At 48.6% G+C, this 24326-nt stretch overlaps 1 protein-coding gene across 1 annotated transcript in view; it reads right to left on the bottom strand.

Annotated features, from left to right (window-relative positions):
- LOC130684477 (hexokinase-1-like) overlaps positions 1-24326 on the bottom strand; it is a 50987-nt gene that overhangs the window by 6664 nt on the left and 19997 nt on the right. Inside the window, exons 3-14 of the mRNA XM_057505376.1 lie at positions 21970-22089; positions 19389-19484; positions 18730-18829; positions 18433-18616; positions 14113-14268; positions 11620-11853; positions 9435-9739; positions 7885-8033; positions 7457-7576; positions 5790-5885; positions 4166-4265; positions 1581-1764 (exon numbers count right to left, since the gene is read on the bottom strand). Coding sequence (XP_057361359.1) covers positions 1581-1764; positions 4166-4265; positions 5790-5885; positions 7457-7576; positions 7885-8033; positions 9435-9739; positions 11620-11853; positions 14113-14268; positions 18433-18616; positions 18730-18829; positions 19389-19484; positions 21970-22089 — 1844 coding nt within the window. The remainder of the gene's footprint in view (positions 1-1580; positions 1765-4165; positions 4266-5789; positions 5886-7456; positions 7577-7884; positions 8034-9434; positions 9740-11619; positions 11854-14112; positions 14269-18432; positions 18617-18729; positions 18830-19388; positions 19485-21969; positions 22090-24326) is intronic.

The following is a 24326-nucleotide window of genomic DNA, read 5'->3' as shown; positions in this document are numbered from 1 at the left end:
CCTTCCTCCATTGTCTGGTGAAATCCCACACTACGTCTCAGCTCAAACATTTCTTCTCCGAGAGGCCTGTCCTCCTCCCCCAGACCAGGCTATTTCTGCCCATCTCAGGCTCTCACACACCCTCCCCTCTCCTGCACCTGGGTCCACTGCCTCTCGTCATCCCTGCAGCAAAAGCCTTGAGACCACACACTGCCTGGCTCACAGTCATTGCTCAGTGAGTATTTGCAGAATAAGCAACTGATTGAGCTGAGTCTTCAAAGGATAAGAAGAAACAAGAAGAAAGTTCCTATGAGGTTTTTGGAAGGTTTTGCAGAAGCCCGGAGTACTGGTCAAGCACCCAGAAGAGTGAGAAAGCCACACAGACTGCAGGATTCAGGCGGCATCTGTACTCCTGAGGGCAACCTGTTCTTGGGGCTTCTAACTCCTGCCCTGTGCATGCTCAAGGGCCTCATGAAATGATGAACGACATCAGCGCTTCCACAGCACACATCCAATCCCAGTGTCCTCAAGCTGGGGAGTGCCCACTGGAATTTGGAGACTCCAGATTTCAGGTGGTCCTCAGTAAAAACACGGAATAGCGCTATTATTGCCAATTCCTACCCAGTCTTTATTCCATCAAGGAGACCATCTCAGTTTGGTGCTAATATGGCTTTAACCCTTCCCTTATCATCACTGGGGGTTTTGCTCTACAACCTTGGTAGGCAACAGTAGCTAGAATTGAATGCTGCTCTCTGCCATATTCATTTTATGGTTACCAGTTATTTATGCTAATACTGGTTTTCCCTTTTTTTCTCCCTCATTAAATTTAAGTAAGGAATATAAGCTGATTTAAAACCATTAAGTAAGCATAGACGGTATATGGAAAAGGCAAAAGTCTTGAGGGTGGCTGGAGAACAGCTCTGTTCTACCCCAGCCCTTCTCTCTGCTCCTGGGGAAAAGCTGGGACCAACCCACACTGGCTATGGCAGCGGATGGCCTGACCCATGTCAGGCAGAGTCCCTGAGACCCGAGCTGCAAAGCTCCAACCAGCCACTGGGTGGTTCCAGAGGCCAGCTGTGGGAAGCATGAGTGGACCTGGGCCTCACCTCACCCCTGCCCAGACCCCCACCCCACCCCTATTCCCACCTACACTGGCCATGTCCTAATTTCCCTTGTCCTTTGACAATTGCAGGTCAAGTGTGTTGTATTTCCACTAAATACAAAAACCTGCTGACCAAGGGGCTTCTATTAGTATGATGGAGAAGAGAGCATGGGGGAGGTGAGACTGTTCCAAGATGAACATGGTCCCTGAGGGAAGTGGTGTGGCCACTCCACTCTGTCCTCTATGCAGAGAGAGCACCTGGATGGGTTGATGGACTCGGGCCCCCCTGTAGCACGTAGGATGCCCATCCCCCACTCCTCCCCTTATTCTGCTCTCCTTGGGCCCAAACCCCAGGTCAGGAGAGAACCTGAGGGACCAGTCTCCCAAGCCTCTGTCCAAACCCCATCCCTGCTAGAAACTTCTTCCACTGTAACAGGCAGGATGCAGGCACACACCCTGCCCATCCTGACTCCTTACGTGTCTCCTCCACAAGAATTACCTTTGTTTCCCAGGGTTCAGTGAATACTCATCCACCAGTCTGTCATAGTTTGTTCTGATATCGTCTAGGCACCCATTGTCCCCGAAGGCCCCCCATTCCATGTTGATGCACATTCGTCCCTCATTTCCCTCCACCATCTCGACGTTCCTCATCTCTTCCATGTAGCAGGCATTGCTGCCGGTCCCTGAAACACACAGGGGGAGGACTGAGTGGCCGTGCTGTCGTGCTGGGGGCGGGGGGATCCTGGAACCAGGCCGAGGGCCTGAGATTCCAGACATGGGGTATATTTTTGAGATGAAGAAAATAATAGCTTTGCTTTCCTAACATTTTCCAGGAAAGTCTATAAATATAAAAGGAAAGTCAGATTATTAAACCACCAGATTGCACTTAATTAACTTGCTTCATATGAAGACATCAATATGGAGAGCCTATGTGTTTACCTGTCCAGGCAGGGCTCTACTTACTTTAATAGGAGACACTCTTACAATGAATGGATGTATCCTCAATGACATTAGTTTAGGCAATATTCAGACTGGAAATTTCTGAATAATTTCTGGTTCTGGGGCTTTTGTTTCTTACTGTCTTTTCCAAAGCTTGCTTTCTTCCCCCAGCCCCACCTTGCCTTCCGTGTATGAATGGAAGGCATTCTCTCTATATATACATACATGCAGACACATATATACATAGCTGTACACACACACACACATATTATACTGAGGAGTTGTCTACTATTATACCATGGATGTCCATTTATTTTATCAAAGATGGTCATGGACTATGTCTACTCAAAAAACTTTACTCTGTGTCCCAGAATGAAGCCCACAGGAAGGCCAGTGTCCTGAGCATTTCAAGAGTGCCTTTCTAAAGCAATGGTTTCTCACTGTTGTGGTATCACAGACCTCTGAAAATATCATGATTCTCCTGAGAAAAGGAACATTTCCCTGAGTGTACCCACCCAATCTGAGGGTTCCCAGGGGCTCAAAAGCCTGATTTTCACCCCTCAACTCCCCAGCACGGGGCTACTTAAACAAATATTTTAATCAATGCCAATATCACTTGGGGGGCCCTGCGAGATGCAGGTTCTGATTCAGGAGGGCTGCGGTGTGGGGCCGGGGACTCTGCTCCCAGGTGATACCAATGCTGCTGGCCTGAGGTCCTCACTTTGAATGGCCAGGACCTTCCAGAGTGGACAGAGATGGAGACAGGCTTCCACCACCACCAGCAAGTACAAGGCCATTCGCACTGACCAGAGCAAAGGGCTTTGGTCTTTCCATCCTCTCTAAAGAAACTTACACAGAATTTGCAGAGGCTTCTAACTGTGTAACTCGGTTGATTTTTTGTTTGTTTTGTTTTGTTTTCTTAGCTCCTTTCAGCCAAAGTGTAAAACTGAGAAGAGAAGCCCCAGAAATAGGAAGGGATACAAAGAAAGCTAAAACTTGTAAGCCCTACTTCTTGCCCTTGGGTGTTTTGAGCAAAGAGATCAATTGATGAGGAAAGGAAAATGTGACTCTGAATGCAGCTGGAGCCATGGAGAACCTGTCCCAGCTCTGTGCCCGGGGCCAAGCACAGCTAAGGGGCGGCCCTGAACTGGGCGGCCCTAACCTCCCTCCCAGGCTGGGCCTGGCCCGAAGTGGAGAATGCGCTGTGTCCCTCCAGCTGTACAGTTCTTACCTATGTCCATTCATACACAGAAGGCAAGGTGGGGCTGGGTGAAGAAAGCAAGCTTTGGAAAAGACAGTAAGAAACAAAAGCCCCAGAACCAGGCCCCAGACAACCTTTCTACTGGAAGCTACTCCCCAGTTTTTGAATGACCACAGGAGCCAAAAGTATATGACAGCATATGAAAAGGCCTTCCTGGCGCCAGGAGGGAGCCTGCTGGGGCCTTATACCAAACTCCCAGGTACTTAGCAAATACCCCGCACAGCAGCAGTGCCACTGCTCCTACATATGCGGATGTTGACTAACAAATGGGCCTTTTCCTGGCCTCCCGACACTAGGAGCAGGTTCAAGTGGACCAATGGTTGTCCCACAGCCGAGGTCAGTATGCTTCAGGAATTACAGATCCCTACCGTGTTTGCACTATAAGGAAACAATCTACAGAGCGACCTCCTTGTAATCTACTTCAGTAGCCGGGGCCACTCACAAACAGTGGCTAATAAGGGCAAAATGGTGCCCAGACTACTCTCTGGACTTTTCCCATGGTCAGGAGAGGAGGGAGGACTCTGCTTCTTTCCCAGTTGCAGGACCCTAATGCCTGCCCGGAGCCCCTCTGCACAAGCCTAACAGTTGCCCTGCTAGCCAGGCCAGCCCCAGCTATTCCCACCGTGGCTCCAAGCCATGTGAGCCATTTGGGCTCATTACTGCAGAGCCTGGTCTTGACGGTCAGGTCACAGGCGTCAGGTTGGGTGTTTGGGAGGAGGAAGGCCCCTGGCGAGCCCTGCAGCCATCGTCCAGGATGAAACTCAGGAGGCAGTAAGGGGATGGAACTGAGAGATATCCTGCCCTCCAGAGACTGGCTCAAGGCCCCACAGAGCAGGGAAACCCAGCCCTCCCACCCCAAGGAGAGAGACCTCCAGGACACCCACCTACGATGAGGCCAACCTCACAGGTGGGCTCCTCATAAGCACAGGTCATCATGGTGCCCACCGTGTCGTTGACCACAGCCACCACATCCAGGTCGAATTCCTTCGGGAAGAGAGGACACAGCTTTAGGGGAGGGACAGTGCTTCCTGGCTTGGAGTCAGCCAGTTCACTCTGCGGCACACACTCAGAGAAGCACTAACACACCACCTCAAACAGCTTTCTTACCAGCCTCTATAAAAGGTAATTTAATGCCCCTTCACTGACTACACACCTACTATTAATGATGTACCTGAAATCTGAGCTCTAAAGAAAGGAAGTATTCTTCCCATTTCACAGATGGTCCTGCGTAGTTAGTGAGGCAATGCAGAGGGAACTGCTGAATGGAGAAAAGACATGGGGCAATGGCCAAATAGCTCTTGTCTTGGGAGTTTCAAATGTTATAGCATTTCACAGAGCAAAATGGAAATATGAAATCCATTTCTCAGAACCTGTCCTGTAGAAACAGCCATGCAGGTACCCCAAGGTACATACAAGGATATTTACTGCATGACTTGCATGAGCCAGAGAGAGAAATAACCCAAATATAGATCAAAAGGGGCTATGTAGACCATGACTCAGGCAAACACTGGAATCCTGTACAGACGCGAAAAACAGTGAGGTTGGTCTATATGCAGTGGCACGAAAGGTGACTTTCATAGTAAATGGAAAAAGGAAGTTGTAATACAGTATATGTAGCTTACCATGTAAAAATAAATGTGCATATGTGTGTATATGTTATATGCATGGAAAGTAAGCTGGAAGAACATGAGCATTAAGAGTTGTGAAATGGGTAAACAGATCACCAGGCCTCTTTGCAATGAAACATTAGCTGCTGTCTAGCGTACTCTTCTGGGTGCAATTCCTCCCTCTTTCAAACCCATTCCTTTCAGCCTTCCAGATTGCTTTTGTATTTCTCTGATCTTTTGAATGGAGACACCTGAACTGATCTTTTTTCCCCCTCTTACTGATTATCTCATTAAATGAGTTATATAAATTCTTTGGAATTTTTCATTTTAAATTTTATCAATGTCCTCCAGCCAAACACCAGCAGAAACACACCTATAGTCAAACAAAGCTGGGCTTACTGACTGGTTCCAACACAGGCAATCCCAGAAAGTGTTAGAAACACTTGTAGGTTTTGAACCTGTGTTGGTGGCTTTGGAGGGATCAAAGAAACAGGGCTTTGCTCTGGACTGGATGCTGTCATGAAGCAGGGCAATTCTCGGAGTGTGTGCGGAGCTCCGATGGGATTATGGAGTCCCCTTATTCTCATCTAATTCCATTATACTCAGAGGGACTGTGATGTCTGTGCTCTGCAACACTGTGTGTGTGCAACTGGGAACTCTGACTGATACTGCCAGGCTGTGCCCATGGTGGGGACGTGTTTTTCTCTTCTGCAATCTGTAGGACAGTCATGATTTTACCTTTCTTAAACCCTCCTTCATCTGTTTTATGGCTGATAGTTGGGGAAACTTCTTTTATCCAGGTCACACGTTTATTATTTGAATTTTTTATGACAAGCAAGTACAATTTTTATAACCCAAAAAAACAGTAAGGATTTTTTTAAAACATCCTTTTAATAGTTACCTCTCTTCTTTTTACAGCATCCCTTAGTAAGGTCACTACATCATGGCCCACACAGTCGGTTGCCTTAAAACCCTTCGTCCAGGTGATCAAGATGCCCTGAAACAGGAACGGCACCAGGAGAGTCCTGTTTTACTAAACTTCTGGGCAGAATACAAAATTTCCCTCCCTCCCCTCCAACTAAACATCTGCTGAGAATTTATAGTGAGATGGCACTGGAACATCTGAGGCCCAATCTGATAAGACATGAATAGTCCTTCCTAAGAACCCACCCCTCCTCACTGTGCCCACTGCAGCCTAGCTTATAATCTCCATTTCACAGATGGAGAAAGTAAGGCACAGAAGGTTAATGGTGCTACCCCTGGTACAACCAACCAGTTCCCCTAAAGAATAGCTTGCCAACAACATAAGTTGTTGGAGAAATGCAAACTTTTAGCAGCACTCTTACTACCTAAAGCATATTCTAGGTCTGACTGGACTGAAGTTCTGCACTGGCTGGGGATACGCGCACCACCATGAGCACCAGGTGATGGTATAAGTGAACTGCTTTAAAAAATCACCAGGTCTTCAAACACTGCAAAAAGCAAGTTTATATGACCTCCCTGCTGAGATCTAAAGGGGCCGAAGAGGCGCAAAGCCCCAGGCCAGCACAGTGACTGGGCTGAGTGGCTGCACAGGCAGGCGGCCCTTCCTTGCTCCCTAGTGCTGCTCATCCCATGCCTCAAACCTGGCCCAAGGCCCCTGCGATAGGATGTCACCAACTGGGCCTCCTCCCTGGCCACACCCCCACCTATGACTCACAGAGACACCTGAGGCCCTTCCAGTACCACAGGCCGGGTCTTGCCTCTGTGACTCTGCACCATTGGGTCCTCTTGGCTGGGATCCCCCCGACACGAACCAACAGCCCTTAGGCACAGAGCTGGAGCTGCCAGGGTGAAGCTGAGGCCCTCCGTGAGACTATGGCCCCTGTGGCCCCGAGGACCGGAACTGTAACCTTCAGTCTGTACCCAGCACTTAGTACTTAGCAGGTGCCAAGCCCTAATCTTCGACCCTGTTTCATCCCATCTACTGAAAACACTTTTTTTTTTTTTGAGAGGGCATCTCTCATATTTATTGATCAAATGGTTGTTAACAACAATAAAATTCTGTATAGGGGATTCAATGCACAATCATTAATCAACCCCAAACCTAATTCTAAACAGTCTCCAATCTTCTGAAGCATAACGAACAAGTTCTTACATGGTGAACAATGAACACACTTTTTAAGTATCTCCCCTGACAGAACACTGTACTGGGGCAAGTGGGGAACACAAGTCCTGCCTCAAGGAGCATAGAGTATAGCAGAAAGAGAGACACAATCACTCCTATGTAAGAAATGCTAGCATCAAGGCAACAGTCAAAGGCACAGGGAACACCTAGGAGGGAGAGCTTCCTTTTGCCTGTAGGAGCCAGAAAGCATCCCAGAAGAGATGAACACTTTAAACAACAAAAGAGAGAAGAGGCTTAAGATGAACTGGAGAGTGTGATATAAAACTTGGGTCAACCCACTGTAACATGTGAGTCACTCAACATCCAGGGAGGATCCTCAAACTGGAGGAAGCCTTGAGCCAGCACATGCCACAGGCCAGTCAGCACCGCCCGAGGCCCAACGCCTCAGGACAGAGACTTACCGCATCCAAGCTCGTCTGCTTGCAGGGGAATGAGAAGGTGAAGCCCAGAGGCATTCTGGGGCCTTTGATCCCCATGTAGTCCAGGAAGTCAGAGATGCAGGAGACGATGTGGTCAAACAGCTTTAGGAGAAAAGAAAGGGTTACTGTGCTCTGGTTTCCTACTTTTGGTACACACATACAAGTGCATAAATGCACACACACGTACACACAATGACACATGCAGAGCAAGCACCCCCCCTTGAAGATCTTTTAGAGCCTCCTAACCATCATTAAGCCCAGCATCACTGAAAGTACCCCATGCTTTCAGACACAGGACACAAGTACACAGCTGTAGGCACCCCATAGCAGGTTAGGGGAACCACCAATGCTACTGCCCATGTGTGTGACACACATGTGCCACAGTGGTGGAAAGGCAAAATGTTTCTCACCTCTTCCCCAGTGCCCTGCATGATTTCAGTGGGAATGGCATAGATCTTGTTGTGCATTTCCACCATCCTCTTTTTCCCACTACGGATTTTCACCAGTAGGACACGGAAGTTCGTTCCTCCAAGATCCAGGGCCAAGAAGTCACCGTGCTCTGTCATAGTCAAGAACATAAAGAACATCAAAAATGAGTGTCTCCTGACAGCCAGTAATCCCAAGACTTCATGCTTTCCAGGGGAACGCCTGTATTAAGGACAGGGAAGAAAGTCTAAGTCCACCCTCCAGCACACAGCTCAGGGTCGGAGAGGGGCTGGCACTCACTCACTGACCATCACGATCCTTGAGCCACACAAGAAGGACAAAAGGCCCATGGCTGAGCCACTTGTCACAATAAACAAAAAATAATAATAAACTTCACTAGGGCTACTGAAACACTTGGCAACACTGACCTGACTTTAGCGAACTACATACAAAAATTGGCAATTTATGTGAGTGGGTAGAATGTTTGCAAAAATGGCCACAATCACTCTCCTCACTATACTCATGCCTCTTTGCAAACTGACTTTACAGCTCTTCCCATTAAAAGATGGAATCTACTTCTCAACCCCCTGGATCTGGCCCAGCCCATTGCTTGCTTTGGCCAACAGAGCATTGCAGAAGCAAAGCTAGGCCAGTCCCAACTTTGAAGTCTTCCCTCTCCCTCCTGGACCTTACTGCTACCATATGAACAAGCCCCGTGGCCCACTGGAGGATGAGACCCATGGTCAGATACTCCTGCACCCCTGCTAACAGCCAGCCAACTGCTGGACATGTGAGGGAGGTTTCCCAGCTGGCCACCAGTGACTGCATGAATGAGTAGAGCAAACATGAGTCGAGCCTGGTCCATATGAGTAATAAACAAACCGCTGACCCTCAGACACGTAATCAATAATAACTGATTGCTGTTTTAAGCCACTAGGTTTAGGGTGGGTTACAATGCAATAAATAATACAATGCAATAGTAAGTTAACTTACACATAGAACACATTCATATCACAGACATTTATTACTCCAAGGATGCACCGAAGAAACCCTTCAGAATACCAACAGAGTGCAACTCCAATGAGGACCAGCAAGGTCAACATAAAGAGTTGGATTCTGTTCTCCAATCTGCCTGGGTGTGAAAATCCCCAGGCCCATCTGCCTCACGTGCACACTGTCAGGGCTCACGAAGGGTGCATTGGGTATTTATCCTTCTGCTGGTTTATTGCTTGTGAGAGATCCTACAGCAACCTCAGTGCTGCAGGATTTGCCCAGCTTTGTTCTTTCAAGAAGTTTTTCTACCACTGAGCAGGGCTGTGGTGGTAGAGCTGGTGCTTGCCTGGAAGTCACACATGTGACAGGTCAGCGATAAAATGGTAAAAATGGAAAGCAGAGTTTGAGTCTAGCTCTTGCCAAAATCATGCAACCCCAGAGCAAATGCACCCACTGGAGAAGCCAACCTCCCTGTCCCACTCTCAGTGGGTCACTGGCCCGGAAAGCAGAGGGGCATGTCAGCCCCCACACAGGCCCTCACCGGTCCCATCTGGAGTGCTTCGGACGAAGGAGGGCAACATCTTGACTGCCGCCTTTTCGTGTGTCTGCTTCTTGAGCCCCAAATCCATCTCAGCCCGCATCCTCCTCTTCACCTCCAGCAGCATCTCCTTGGTGAGGCGGAAGTGGGCCAGGGTCTCCTCTATCTGCCGGTGCTGCTCAGCCAGGCGGTAGGCCACCGCGGTCACCATGGCGGCCCCCTTGCCACTGCCACTCTCCGAGAGGAGGAAACGCACATCAGAGTCAGGCACCAAGCGCCTCAGAGTCTTGTGGAAACGCCGGGAATACCTGGAGGATGGTGGGAGGGAAGGGGTGCATCCCAGTTGGATTGAGCCATCTGTCAGGGACCTCTGGGACCCCTTCTTTTCTTTCTCCACATTTTAATTCCATCTTCTATACTTGGTTTTCTCATTATATAAGACATATATATCTACTGTAGAACATGTAGCAAATGCAGATTAAGTAAAAAGGAAAAATGAAATTGCCCATAGTCACATGTAAAGAGAGGATTCTCATTATTATATGAGTAATGAACACAGAAAATTCAGGGTCCAAAAAGGATTTTGTCTACCAGCATGACAAGGAGATAATACTGCACAGTGGTCAAGAGCCCAGTGTTTGGAAGCCAGACCAGGAGACAAGCGGGGAGCTCCGCCCTCACTGACCTCGGAGTCCTCGAGGGCGGCAGTATCTAGCTGACAGTGATGTAGTGGGGGCCGTGTGAGTTCATTAAATGCTTAGATTGGTAACTGGCATTGAGGCAATGATCAATTTTTTGTTTTCACTTGGCCCTTTCCCTCTGCCCCAAGCATCTAGAAATTTTTTTTTGAGCACGGAGCTAGAAGAGGCCTTTAGGACAGGATTCAGTGAGACACAGAACCTTCTCAATACTTACGGTCTGTTGTAACCATGGAAGGCTGCCTGCCAAAGGAAATGCGGACACTGGAATCCCAAAATATCAACTGGGTGGGGGGGATTAAAAATGACTTCTCTGTAATTTTTTGAACTACCTAAAATTTCTATACCAAATATATATTATTTCTAAAATAAACAAGCAGTTAATTTTTTTAAATGTGAGGACGTAGTAGATGAAGAGTTCTAGAGACAGCTGGTGGTGGTGATGGCAGAACCGCGTGAACACACTTCACACAACTGAACTGTACACTCAGAAATGGTTCAGACGGTAAATTTTACAATTAAAAAAAATTTGAATGCGATGTTGCAAATCCGTAATTTCCAAATTTGCCAAGAAATTCACCCCCCACCAAAAGATGGCTGGTTTCACTATCAAGAATTTTATAAGTACCTTGAGAAAACAAAGAAATAAAATTAACAGTTAACAGCATCTAACTAGCTTAAACCCTATCGCCTCAGCAACACAGAACGATTTCAATTTAAGTCACACACAAGGTGTGTTTAATTTTTGAGTTGTCACTCAAACTGGGTGTGAAGGTAGAGTGTCTGCAAGGCCACCTCATATACACTATATAGACAATGGAGAAATATCTGAGGTCCCACACCAAGAACGTCACAGGCAGTTACAAAAATGTAGTATATAAAGACTTAGAATTCGCCTTTAGAATTCACAAAATGGTACAAACCATGCTCTTAGTGGCCACAGAAGGCTCTTGAAGCTACAGCACCCAACAGACCAGAGAGCAGCATGGCGATGAGTCCCTGTCGTCAGGGGGACCGCTGATCCCTGGCACCTCCCTCTGGCTCTCAGATGCAAAGCATCAACAGGTTGCCCATTTAAAAAGGTAAAGTCTTAGGGTTTGGGGGACTTTCACTGGAGCTTCTAAAACAAGAATATGGGCACTGCAACTGTGCCCCCAGCTAGATAGTAAAGATGAAGGATTCTGATGAAATGCAGACAGGCAAGAGAATTTAAAATATAGACAAATTCCACCCAGCATCCTGGGAACTACATAATCTCCAACAAGACTTATGAAAAGAGGAGAGATGACAGCATGCAGAGCAACAGCAACACTAGTGAGATCAGCTGAGGGCCAGAAACTTCCCAAGTGGGCAGCTCTGACCTTTCTGCCCAGAAATCGGTGTTGTCTTATCTGTCAAAAACCTCCACTGAGTGCCAGAGTCTGACCTCTGGAGAAAGTCCTGAGCCCAGACAGGTACTGAGTACCAATGATAGCAAAGGGCAGACTCACTGTGGGTGCGTCTTGTACAGAGACCCGTCGACACCAACCGTGGTCCGCAGCCTGCGTATGCCCTTGTTATCTCGAAGGCGGTTCAAGATGGCGCCCAGTGTCGCAGCCACCAGGTTGGCAGAACGAAAGGACACAATGGTGCACACATGCTGGACAGCGATGCAGTCATCATTAGATGGCTCCACTCCCAGGCGGGTCAGGATTTCTTTGGCATTGTGAAGGCCTTCCTTATTCCTGTGGGGTTAGAGGCCCGTACTTATTTATAAGTAAGGACCACACCAGGGAGAGCAAACCACTGAGGCTCAGAGGTCCTAGAAAGATCAGAAGGTCACCTTGTGTGTATGGCATGGGAGTTAAGACGGTCAAACGCCTGAGAAGAGCATGAGAAGGGGAGCAGGAGAAAGAACTGCACTCTGATGCGCTAGGACACGCCAGGCACCCAGAGAGGTAGAACCACGTGGCTCTGGCTGCCTCCACCCCAGGGCTCAGTGCTCAGGAGGCTTGGGATCTCCTGTTCTGGGGATCTATGAGTTACCCTGGAAGGCTTACATATCCTTCCTTGATGTTTTCTAGTCAAATTTTAATTTTCTGCTTAAGTGTTTTCTGTATCTTTTGTTGGATTCACTCCAAGGTACTTTACAGTTTTGTTACTATTATAGATGGTGTCCTTAGGAAAAAGAAACACATTTTTTTCTTATATTTTTTCTCTTAATGTGCCGAAGTAATAATGTAAGATGTTAACAATAGGGAAAATTGGGTCAAGGATATGTGGGAACCCTGTGCTATCTTTGCAATTTTCCCACGAATCTAGAAATACCCTAAAAATAAAAGGTTTATTTTTAAAATATGTAGATATTCTTATTGTCAATACACAGCAATATAGCTGACTTCTGTATCTTTTCTCCAGACAACTTCTAACCTCTCGTTACTCTATTCATTTGTCTAGACATTTTTTGGTGTTCTATCCAATTACCGTCTGCAAATAATGACAGTTTTTACTTCCTCTTTTTTTGATTCTTATGTCTCTAATTTCCTTTTCCTTTTTCTTTTTCTTTTAAGCACTGGCCCAAACTCCAGGATAATGTTTAATAGAAATGGGTGATACTGCCTTGCTTCTAATCTTAATGATAATGTTTCCAACATCTGCCCCAGTAGGATGTTCAGATTTTTCTGAGATAGCCTTTATTAGAAGTTCAGGAGGATTTTTCTTTCTTGGTAAACCAGCAGACAACTCAGGAACAAACCAGGCATTTCCTGACTTTGTCAATGACTTTGAAGAGAAGCTATGAGCCTCCTGTTCTCAGTAGTGTGGCTCCCTGCTTCTGTGACTGCCCTGACTGCTCCCAAAGGAGCGTGATCCTGGGACAAATGCCAACACTCGGATGTGACAGAAGTGTTAAGCCCAGGTCAACTCCTTTCCACTTCTGTCAGCCTCCTTCTCTAAACACAAAGACAGCTAATGCGCATCTTCTCCCAGGAGCCAGAGCTATGAAGCCCCCGCATTATCTGAATTTCCAGGACCACAGCAGGGGTGCTGGGAATGACTGCTTCATGCAGAGATGAAAGGCCATTTACAGCAGCAAGCTAGCTGTATCTTTAGAGAACCTGGTGGCACATGGAAGCCAGTCGCAAGACAGGAGTCCCTTAGAATTGGAGGTGCCCAACTATGTCACATTGCCAATAGAATCATGTTCACCTTCCCTCTCAGGGTGAAGGACCACAAATAACAGTCAAAGCAGAGAAGTCTGTGTTCCTTAAGTTGAGGCTAATAGGCTGATGGCTGGACTCTGTCCTTCTATATCTATCTGCCCTGTCTCATCTGTTAACCAGTGTGTCTCAACACTAGTTATGCCAGGGAACACTTCTGACTGTTAGCAGGTGTTAACTTTCTGTGTGTGGGGGTAAAGGGCAGTGGGAAGGGTGATTCAGGCACAAAGAAGTTTGGGAAATGATGGGTTAAATAGAGTGAACTGGGTTTTCCTTAACATAATAATGAATACTTCAATCTCTAAATGGAGGATAAATATGCAGTATTTCCCAATCCTACTGGCCACAGAACCCTTTCTTCAGAGAACACCTAATTATCTCAAGGTCATTAAGGTTCCCAGGAACACAGTCCAGAGAAGGTCCTGAAATCCCAAGGGGGAGTTCCAGGCCCAGGCCCCAGGCTCAGTCAGTTCCTTGTTCACCACTAGGATCATCTGCTTCCTGGCCTCTAATCTCACCCTATGTGTGTGTTGGGTTGCAGGGGGCGTGAAGGAGAAGAGGCTGCTTTTGTAACTAAATCATCCAGGAAGTATTTGCTGCGAACTAAAATATTCTTTAATGCGCTGCCACCAGGTACCTGCAGGGAGACCAGTGCAGGTTGGGTCAGTGAGAGAGGGAAGACTGACTCAGAAAGGCCTGACACTCCTGAGGGATGAGCCCACCCAACCAGGACCCATTGCTCTGCTCTGCCCCACCCCCCAGAAGGCCTCAAGGGGCAGCACCTACTTTTCAATGGCTGACACATCACTGGTGTTAAATTTTCCTCTCGTGAGCAGCTCTGGGGTGATCCGCCCTTCAAATAAGAGGCCTTCCTTGGCCATCTTGACCAGGATCAGTCGAACCAGCTCCCCCAGGTACATGCCACTGACCATCTTCTCAAACCTGCAGGAGAAAGGTGCCCAGGCACTGGTCAGTTCCTTCCTACATGCCCACCTCTGGGCAGCTCACGAGGATTGCAGCAGACACAGAGGAGGGGAAGGTACCCCCTCACCCCCACAAGCTCAGTCTCACTGGCAGGAAACACCATGCACTTGTTTGGTTCAATGATGAGGAGATAGCAAGGGGTTGGGGGAAGAGGGGGTAGGTGTCATCCAGACCCCCAGGGTGGGCAACAGGAGGTGAGCACCATGGGACAGGGACAGGGGCAGGCAGGGAAGGCTGCCCCAGGGCAGGGAAAATGTTAGGATTTAGACTGGGGATGGCAAGAAGGCCCCCAGATAGAAATAAACAGAATATGATAATCTACAATACACTGCACTTTTTAGGGCCTTCATCTCCATCACGCTCGCAGGGTGATCCCCAAGCCCTGTGAGTTGGGGGTGGCCCAGAAGTAGTCTCTCCATTTCCCAGCTAAGAAAAGGTAAATGCCTTCTCCGAGGGAAGGTTGAGTAGATGACGGGGCTGAGATGCAGCCATTCTCCAGGAGACTCGTCACTGGTCACCTCCCTGACAGCCATGCTCTCCTTCTCTAGCCAAAAGGACCAAGAACTTGCTTTAGGGCTGGAAAGCACTGGGCTGACCCTAAACTCCGTGGGAGGGCTCTAAGCAGCTAAAAGCCAATCGGCTCATCCCACTGCTCTGGTCACATTCAGCCACTGGCCAGTCAGGGAATGGATCTGCTCTCTCACCTCCCCTGGGAGGTGTGCACTGCCGCAGCCACGGTGAGCCCAGCGCTACAGGGCAGAGGCCTGCAAACTGGGGCTTGATGCAATAGCTAAGCCAGACTTAGGCCCCATCCTGGCTGAGCAGGGGCCAAGAGGAAGCCCTGAGCAAGACAAACCAAAGTGGTAGGCCCACATCAGGTGGCCAACCTCTCCTCGGAGGCTGCTGTGACAACAGAGCAAAACGGTCTGTCCGTTCAGAGCTGGGCCCAGGAGCCAGGGATGCTGCTGGGACCTGAGCACTCAGCCCTCCCTCTCTCCAACACAGGCCGCAGAGAAACACAGTTCTCATTGTTCCCGCTCCTGACAGGACCAGACAGAACCACTCCAGCCATGGCTGTGTTGAGGATCCCTGGCAGAAGAGTACCTTTCTGCATCCTAGCTGCCCAGGTGCTGCCCCAAGTACCTGTGGGAACAGGCTCTGCGCAGCCCTGAGCTGGAATCTCAGAACAGGCAGGAGCCAGACTGCCTGGGCGTAGCCCTGGCTCTGCAGTGGCTGTGCTGCTCAGCTCTCTGGGCCTTGGTTTCCCAGCCTAGATAATCAGGATGATGGCACGGCCCTACTTACAAGGCTGCTGTATGGAGGACATGGGTTAATACAAGTAAAGGGCTGCAGTGTCTGGCTAGTAATGAGCTATGGCCCTTGTTAGGTGTCTCACAGTTTACTAAGTGCTTCCCATGTATTAACTTATTTCATCCTCACGGACACCCTATGAGGCAGACACTATCATTACCTCCATATCACAGATAAGGAAATACCCTCCACTCCCAGTGGAGGGGCACACACAGTCTGTAAACTCTATAAACACAAGCTTCAATCAAAATGAATGAATGGATGTGTGGTGGTCTAGAGCCCACCTTGGCAATGAGAGGCTTTGCACAAATCTAATACACCTATGTTTTCAGGCCTGGTTAAAAAGTGGAATCAGTTGGGAAACTTTTAGGCTCCTGAGGACAGGTCCCAGCCCAGGCCAACTCAATCAGGCCTGGGAAGGGAGATGGGTGGGTGAGGGACGCCTGCACAGCAGGATGGTTTTCAAAGGCCCCCATGAAATTCCAGTGTGCAGTCAGGAATGAAAAGCCACTCCTCCAGAACATCCCTGGTGATTTTTGTCCATAAATGATGGGATGCCTCTTGAAGACACTTTTTGAAAGCTCACGGTGAAAAACTCAAACTTTCAACAGGGCAGAAAACCCCAACCTTAAGCCAGATTAAACATCAACAGTCTTGGGCCACTTTTGTTCTATCAGATTGTCGCAGTGGATTCATTTCTTCATCAGTTAAATTAACAAACACCTTTCCCTGGCACAGTGAGGATAAAATGGCTTTGAAGAACATGGCACTGCACAGAAGACAAAGCGAAGACCCAAAAACTCACGCCAGAGCCTGGGAGAAGAGCAAAAATCTGCTTTGGCAAAAAACTATCTGGCCAGTTGCCTATTTCCAGGAATATGTGACGCAATTCAAGAATTTGTCATCTCTTTGGCATTGTTCACAACAAGACCTGACCTATGGTGATCAGTAAGCAGGGAAGCCTACTGGAGAAGATGGGCTTCACCCCACCCTTTTACGCTGTCGTCCAGTCACCTGTTTTTCCACCCAGCCACTTCCCACCTCCCATCCACCACCCATCCTACATCTACCTCCCATTCCCATAACCCCCCATCCATCTATCCACATATCCATCTTCATTCCATTCCAAAAATGTTTATTGCAAACTAACTGTGAGCCCAGTTCCCAGTTCAGCCTGGGGATACAGTTCAGCCCTTCAGAAAAATTCAGAAATACGTCAAAGTGGATGTCAGAGAAATCTAGGTTTCCACCCAACCGGCACAGGGTGTTCACACTGGGGCTAAGGATACAGACACCTAGGCCATACTGCTCTCTTGCCACAGGTAACTGCCCCACCTGCTCTGCTGAGAAAGGCAACTTCTGATTAAGTGATTGATAGTAACTACAGGCACATAATCTCTTATCTGAAACCCTTGGGGTCACATATGCTTGGGAATGTGGAGATCTGAGGATTTCAGAGATGCACTATGGTGCTTATGCCACATATTACAGAACACCTCCCGAGGTGCCTCAGGGAGCTCTGTAATCAAGCACATCCACAGATCTCCCATGAAACATATAAACAGGCTCATGAAATACCCTCATGCCAGCTGGGGCCAGACGTTAAAATTAGAAGTTAGGTCAATGGATTGGGGAGGGGAAAAAACCTTTGGCTGTCACTGCTTTGGCACTGGGGCCCTTTATCACCAAGCTGCTGCCCTAGTCGCAGGAAGCAAAGTAGATATTCAAGTCTAATTCTAAGAACTTGGGACTCTCTCACTGAGAAACCTAGTCCATTGACCACCACCACTCCCAGTGGAGGGGCACAGGCCAGTAATGCAATTCTATTAATTCAGGTGGAAAGCCCAATTGTTCAGCCTGGGATATCTAGATCTTTTGGATGAGAGGTTTCAAAATGCTCCCATTTCTCTCTGGCATAGGATAAGGGCTGTTAAGCCAACAGGGTCAGTGAACACCTCTCAGCACGCTGATGCCGTCCAGTTCCCGGATAAGGCTACTGGGAGGCCAAGAGAGAGCTAGCAGCATGCTAACATCACAGAGGAACCTGAGCATGTGCTTCAGGAAGTAAGTAGCTCCAATGAGGCAACACCCACACTGCCCTGCACAATGCCACTCATACTTCCACAGCCACGACCTCTCCAAAGCCCAAACAACTTGCCCAATAAACCTGATGTTCTTTATCAACTCTGATCCATCTGTCTGTACACTAATGGAAGAAGTTTCTCCATTCTCCAATCTCCCTAAAATCTGTATGACTCATGTGGTTCTCACCTACTCCTTTGCATATGTGACTTACCTCACCAAATAACATCTTAAATCTTTGAAGGGAAGGTGCTGCTTTGTATCCTCAGAGCCTGGCACAGAGCTGGCATGTAGTAGGTGCACAGGAAACATGTGCTGAGTGAACAGACACACTCTCCCTTGCTCTGCAGACATGCCGTGGACCACATGGCCTCTCTCACCCTGAGAGGCAACACTGGTGACTACAATATATGGAAATGTTTTTAAGCCTTAGCTTTATACTAATGCTTCTATGCATTTAGTTTTCAAGTTTTCACAAAGACACAGCCATCATGTCATTAAACAAAAGCAATCATTGCAAATGTGCTTCTACAGCTGTAGACGCCACAGGTGTGTACCTATCCAGAGAAGGAGTGACGGGTAACGCAGACTTGATGGGCTTGCTCCTCTGTGATCACCTGGCTTTCTGCCCCTTTCATCTCCCAGCCCAAACCTTTCATTAAGTGTCCCCTAAGTCATATATGCAACAAGTAAGAAAACGTTAAGTGAAAAGGAAGAAACGGGACTCACAGCTGTTTTCCGGGATTGAGAGACCCCCGGTCTATCTCCCAGTCAAACTCGGTGCGGATGTCTTCCAGGGCCCCGTCATCCCCAAAGGACCCCCACTCCGTGTTGATGCACTTTTTCCCCTCGTCGCCCTCCACCAGGTCTATGTATCTCAGTTCCTCCATATAGCAAGCATTCTTGCCAGTGCCTTGAAGAGACAGATCAGAAGCTGTGGCCACATAAAACCATGTGGGAGGGCGCAGTGCCTTGTAGAAACACCAGCTGAAGGAAGGGACAAGGACAGGGTGGGGCGCATGTTACCAATGATGAGGCCAACTTCACACTGCTGGTCGTCATATGCACACGTCATCATGGTCCCCACTGTGTCATTCACCACGGCCACAATGCTGGCGTCATAGTCCTGGGCAGGGACAAAGGGTGCCACTGTCCACTCGCAGGAGGGGACAGAGATCGCCAGCGGTAAAGAGAACATGGCAGGAGAGCTCCTGTTTCCTGGCACCTCTGGTGCTAGTGGTGCAGCTTTCATTACTGTGGCCACTCAGAGAACTGGATCAGAGCCTGGTGATTAAATTACAGGAACTGCACAGTCCCCTGAAGCATCTGGCTTAAGATTCTTTGCAGAGTTTCACTCACAGAGCCACAGCGCTCTGCAAACCATCCCACTACATCCACGAGCCCCTTGTTCTACCATGGCAGGCTGCACTGGCAACGCCCGGCTCCTGCACGGCCCAGCTGTCCTCTGGGTTGGGCTCCTTTGGGCAGCTATGCTTGGAACCGCCTGACCTCTGGACTGTGGACCCTCACCACTCACCTGCCGGGGTCTTCAAGATGCCCCGTGTGATGCCTCAGGCTATGTACTTTTGCCCCCGGAAAGGACCTTGCTCTGTTTGAGAACATAGCCTTTTCCCCACGCTCCCCCACCTCCAAATGGCTCAGGCAGGTGGCCCGGGAGAAGTTACCCCACGCTTTTTGATGGCTTTGCTGAGCAGCTTCACCACATCTGCTCCCTCCACTCCACTTGCTTTAAATTTCTTTGTCCAAGTGATCAGGATGGCCTGCCAAGGAGAGAGTAGGTGGAGTCAGGCTGGGAGGCCTCCAGAACCCCCAGGTCCCTGGGGAGACCGCTCAAGGGCAGTGACAAAGCAGAGGCCCAGAGGGGACAAGTGGCTCACTCCAGACCACACTGGGTAACAGAGCCAGACTTTGTCCCATTTCCTGTTCAGCCACCCACACGACAGATTTCCCTGGGAGCCGCCATGGGTAAAAACCTGCAGCTCCCACTGAAATACAGCAAAAGGCTGGCCAGCACCACAGTGTCACAGAGCATGTAGACCTGACTGCATATCAGCCGCGTTGCCAGACTTCATTTAAATAGAGAACAAGAGAAATCCTGTTATTACCTGATTGCTCTTCCCTACTTTCAAACCAGACCTCGGCTTCCACTGCCCCAAGGAAACAAAGTCAGAGCCAAATTGGGGAGAGAAATAAAATGATAAGATACTTCTTGGCTATTGAACTTCAAAAGTCAGGTCCTAGAGATTTAAGGGTATTGACTATGTATGATTTATGCCTCTTCCCAAACTTTGGAACTTTACCCCCGTTTGTAAGCAGCAAGTCTACTACTTAGACAACATGACCCGTTTCTGTTTGTATATGAATGGAGAAACACCAAAAAGGACAGACATCCAATGGTTTTCACTTGGGAATGTAGAAGGGTAGGAATTTTGGTTTTTGCTTACATCTTTATGTTATTTTGTAGTTTTACATATTGTTTTTGTATTTTTTTTTTGCTTGAAAATCAAAGATACTAGAAAAGAAAAGTAATTGTTATACTTGACCATTTTCCATGGAATGGAGAAAGTCACTATAAAGGTGGCAGGGTCAGGAAGAGCTGTCCTCCGAGACCTCACAGGCCTCCAGGGATGACACAGGAAGAGGAGGGAGCATGTCTGCATGGAGCCTCCTCACTAGCTGTGAAAGCCACACGGCCTGCCAGGTGCACCAGGAAGGGGGAACACTTGGGAGAATGTGGGGTTCTTTGCTCAGCAGCAGCCTGCAGCTAAGCCAGCATTCCAAAAGCCCACGGATACTCAGTTTTCTTTCCCTCAAGCTCTCTCCCCCACAACCGCCACCACAAAACCTCTGAGAACATGGTGTTGTAGAAAGAACATGGGGTTGGAAATCATAAGATTTTGCCCATTCTCTTGCGCGCAGTTCCCCTAACGCCATTTTGCTCATCTGTGGAATAAGGCAGTTGACCTATATTTGGATAATCTTGAAGTTCCCAGGCAGTCTTGAGGAGTGGTCACAGGCTCCCTGGATGGGTAATTAGGGCCTGTAATCCATTGGCTTCCCAACAGGTAGCACGGCCAGACCTAGGAAGCCCTCCCCAGATGTGGGTCAAGGCCTGAAGGTGGGGCCCTGCCTTCGGCTCCTATCTGCCTACAAACCTCTCTGCCAGGCACGTCTGCTCCACTCCGCTGGGCTCTGATGCTCCTGAGAACACTCCTTTCCTGCCTCTGCAAGGCCTTGTTCCTGAAGGCTGCACCTTTTGGCGGGCAGGCATGGCTGCTCACGGCTGTCGTCACCCAGGGCCTAGCCAGGTCTGTGCAGGGACAGAGGTCGGTCAGCAGCCGCTAATAAATGAGTGAGCACAGGGAACACAGCCGTGTCATTCCCAGGCCCTCTCCCACCTGGTGGGATGGGCTGTCCCACACTTTCCCTGCCCAGGGAGTGTGACTGTCATGTCTCGGTTCTCAAAAGCCAAGAGAAACAGTACCAACAACAGGCTTTGTGAAAGGCTTGGGGAGAAGCCCTGGAAGCCAAAGTGATCTGACACCTTGGAGGTGCAGCAATGGCAGATAGCAGACAGGGTCTGGACTGGCCACAGCCCTCCCAAATGGAGCACCTCAGAAACCCTTGTGTGTATGCATGTGTGTGTCGGGGGAGGCGGGGTGGGGCAGGTAGGGGCCTACTGGGTGGGAAGCGGAGCCTGGGATTCTGATCCTAGAACTGCCATTAATAAGCTCTCTGACCTTGGAAGGCCTCATTGTCCATCTGTGGAACGAGGGCCTTGGCCTGCTGGGAGCTGTCAAGCCCCTTCTTGCTCTAACTTTATGTGGCTGCACAAGTCATACAGGTATACGGGCTCCAGCACATGAAGCAGTGCTCAGGAGAGGGCACTTAGCCTACTGATGAAGAGGCACAGGGATGCTACCCAGAAGTGTGGGGGGCGCCACATACCCCGATGTTACTACCCTGCAGAGCAGCAGGCTAGTCATGAGCACGAGCTTAGTAATAACACTTCTCTCTACCTGATGGATACAAATGCCATGTTTTGTCTCCAAAAATATATAAATAACTAAAGTCATTGAAAAATAAACACAATTTCATGTCCTTGTATTAATTCCCAAAAATGTTCCAAGAAAAAGGCATGCAAGGCGATCCTGTAAGCAGAAGGGAGCAGCAGTGAGGAAGAGGGTTCATTAGTTTTTCCACTCTTTGGCTTCCGTACAGCTTGATACTCCAGAACGTCCTTACCTCATCTATCTTGGATTGCTGACAAGGGAAAGAAAATGTGAATCCCACAGGCAATTTCTTGTCCTCGATTTTCTTTTTCTCCATGAAGTCTCCCAGGCACTCGGCAACATGATCAAAAAGCTGGAGGAAGCACAAGAGAGCAGTCGGAAGGGACAAGGCAACTGGGCATTTTAGGGAAAAATATGAATGATTCCCTCCAAGACACGCATAAAGGAGCAGGTCCACCCCCGCTGCCCATCCCACAGCTGCTGGGCTTGAAAATTCATGCGGGTGTGAACGCCAGAGAAGACTCCCTCAAAAAGAGCCTGCCCTCTGGGCCAGCACAGCTTAGGAAGCATTTCAAACCCTGCAAATAGAACTGGCCCCTCAGTGGGCAATAAGGTGTATTATCTGGGTATTGAGGAAATTTTTAAATAATGGAGAATCAGTTCATCCCTCCCTAAGACAGGCCTCTCTGGGTCTCCAGACGCCCTTGGGGAGGCCTGTCTGGCCCCTTTGCTGTATCTCTCCCTCTGTCTCCCTCTCTCTCTGCAATTTCAGAAGTTCCATGAGCAATTCTACAGTCTTCAGCCCACTGAGTGATTTAACAATCTTCAAACTATCATATTTTTACTTTTTAACTGAAGTACAATGTGCATGCACACACCAAAGAGCTCACAATCCTAAGTGTAGAGGTCACTGGGTTCACAGAAGCTGCACCCACCCATGTCAACAGCACCTGACCACAAAACACAATGTTATCAGCACTAGACACCCGGTGGGCCCCCCAAAGTCACTACCATTGCCCCAACCCCTCAAGGGGGATCGCCAGCCTCTCTGACTTTTAACACTCTTGATTAGTGTCGTCAGTCTGTCTACTGTGTATAAATAGAATGACAATGTGCCCTCTTTGGTGTCTGCCTTCTTTCTCTCTATACTGTGTGTATGAGGGTCAGCCACACAGTCGTGCATCCTTCTAGACTATTTATCCTCACTTCTGCATAGTATTCTATGGTGTGACTACACCACAGTTTAGTTCATGGGTTTCAATTTAAGCTCACCTGCTCCACAACATATTGTCTGGGATATGTACTTTATGGTCCACTAGAACCCAGAACACTTCGCCTAGCCTCTGCTTGAACACTATCAATGACGGAAATCTCACCACCTCTATTTTGGATCTAATTCCTCCCCCTCATCTCTAAAATATACCTTGAACTGGATATAATGTTTCATATGAATTGTAACTAAAGAAGAGCTTAGCTGAATTAAGAACCTTCCTTTTCCTTAGCTCTATTAATGTAACCAAAGCATATACAGATGACTCATGAACAACCTGAGTTTGAACTGCACAGGTCCACTTATATGTGGATTTTTAAAATAAGTTCATTGGACAATTTTTGGAGATTTCCAACAGTTTAAAAAAACATTTTCTCTAGCTTATTTTACTATAAGAATACAGCATATGATATATATAACATACAAAATATGTGTTGATCAAGTGTTTATGTTATTGGTAAAGCTCCAGTCAATAGTAGGCTATTAGTAGCTAAGTTTTGGGGGAGTCAAAAGTTATACATGGATTTCTGACTGTGTGGGAGGTCAGCACTCCTAACCCCTGCATTGTTCAGAGTCAAACTGTATATACTCTTTGGGCAACCATGCTACAGTCGAGGTAACCCCAGTCTCTTTCACACAGCTGTCGTGACACTAGACCTCCCTTATTCTTGGAACTGACACAGCCACGGAGCTTCCAGAGGCCCAGAAGGCAGTGCTGGCAGGGCCAAACCACACAGCCACAGGAAGCCACCGCAGCCTGCGTGCCCAGACAAGGCCATCTGCCCGAAGGCTTTGCCCACAGTGGTATGCTGGACAGGGGGCTGGAAGGCAATATCCCTACCCCCATCTCTCCCCAGAATGCTGCTAACTCAGCTCCGAAGCCTGACTTTCCTGCCATGGTAAAGGGGATCCTGTCGGCTTTGAGTTAGGAGCCTCTGTCCCTGAGTCACTACCACCCAGGCTATGGCCGCAGTGGGTGGCATGGACTGAGGGAACTCATGACCACCATCCCTAGAGAAGCCTGGCTAAGCTTCCCGCGACCTCTATTTCTGAGTGATGATAAACCCATTACTAAATCCATCTGCACACCCCACGTCATTGGCGCTCAGAAGCTGCAGGCTCCCCAGTGGCCTTCAGGAGAGCTGGACGGCAAAAGGCAGGCTGCCGGCAGGAAGTGGTGGGGAGAGCTCGGGCTGTGGAAGTGAGTTTGCACGGATGGGGACCTGTGACTGGTCCCCACATCCAAGCCAAACACAGCCACCCCAAAGTACTCTGTTGAGGATGAAACACCGTGTTTGTGCAATGCCCACAATCCAGGG

This window comes from Manis pentadactyla, chromosome 8 (assembly GCF_030020395.1).
Source record: "Manis pentadactyla isolate mManPen7 chromosome 8, mManPen7.hap1, whole genome shotgun sequence".
Lineage (NCBI taxonomy): Eukaryota > Metazoa > Chordata > Mammalia > Pholidota > Manidae > Manis > Manis pentadactyla.
The sequence above is the reverse complement of the archived record's forward strand: the minus strand, read 5'-3'. Positions and strand labels throughout refer to the sequence as shown.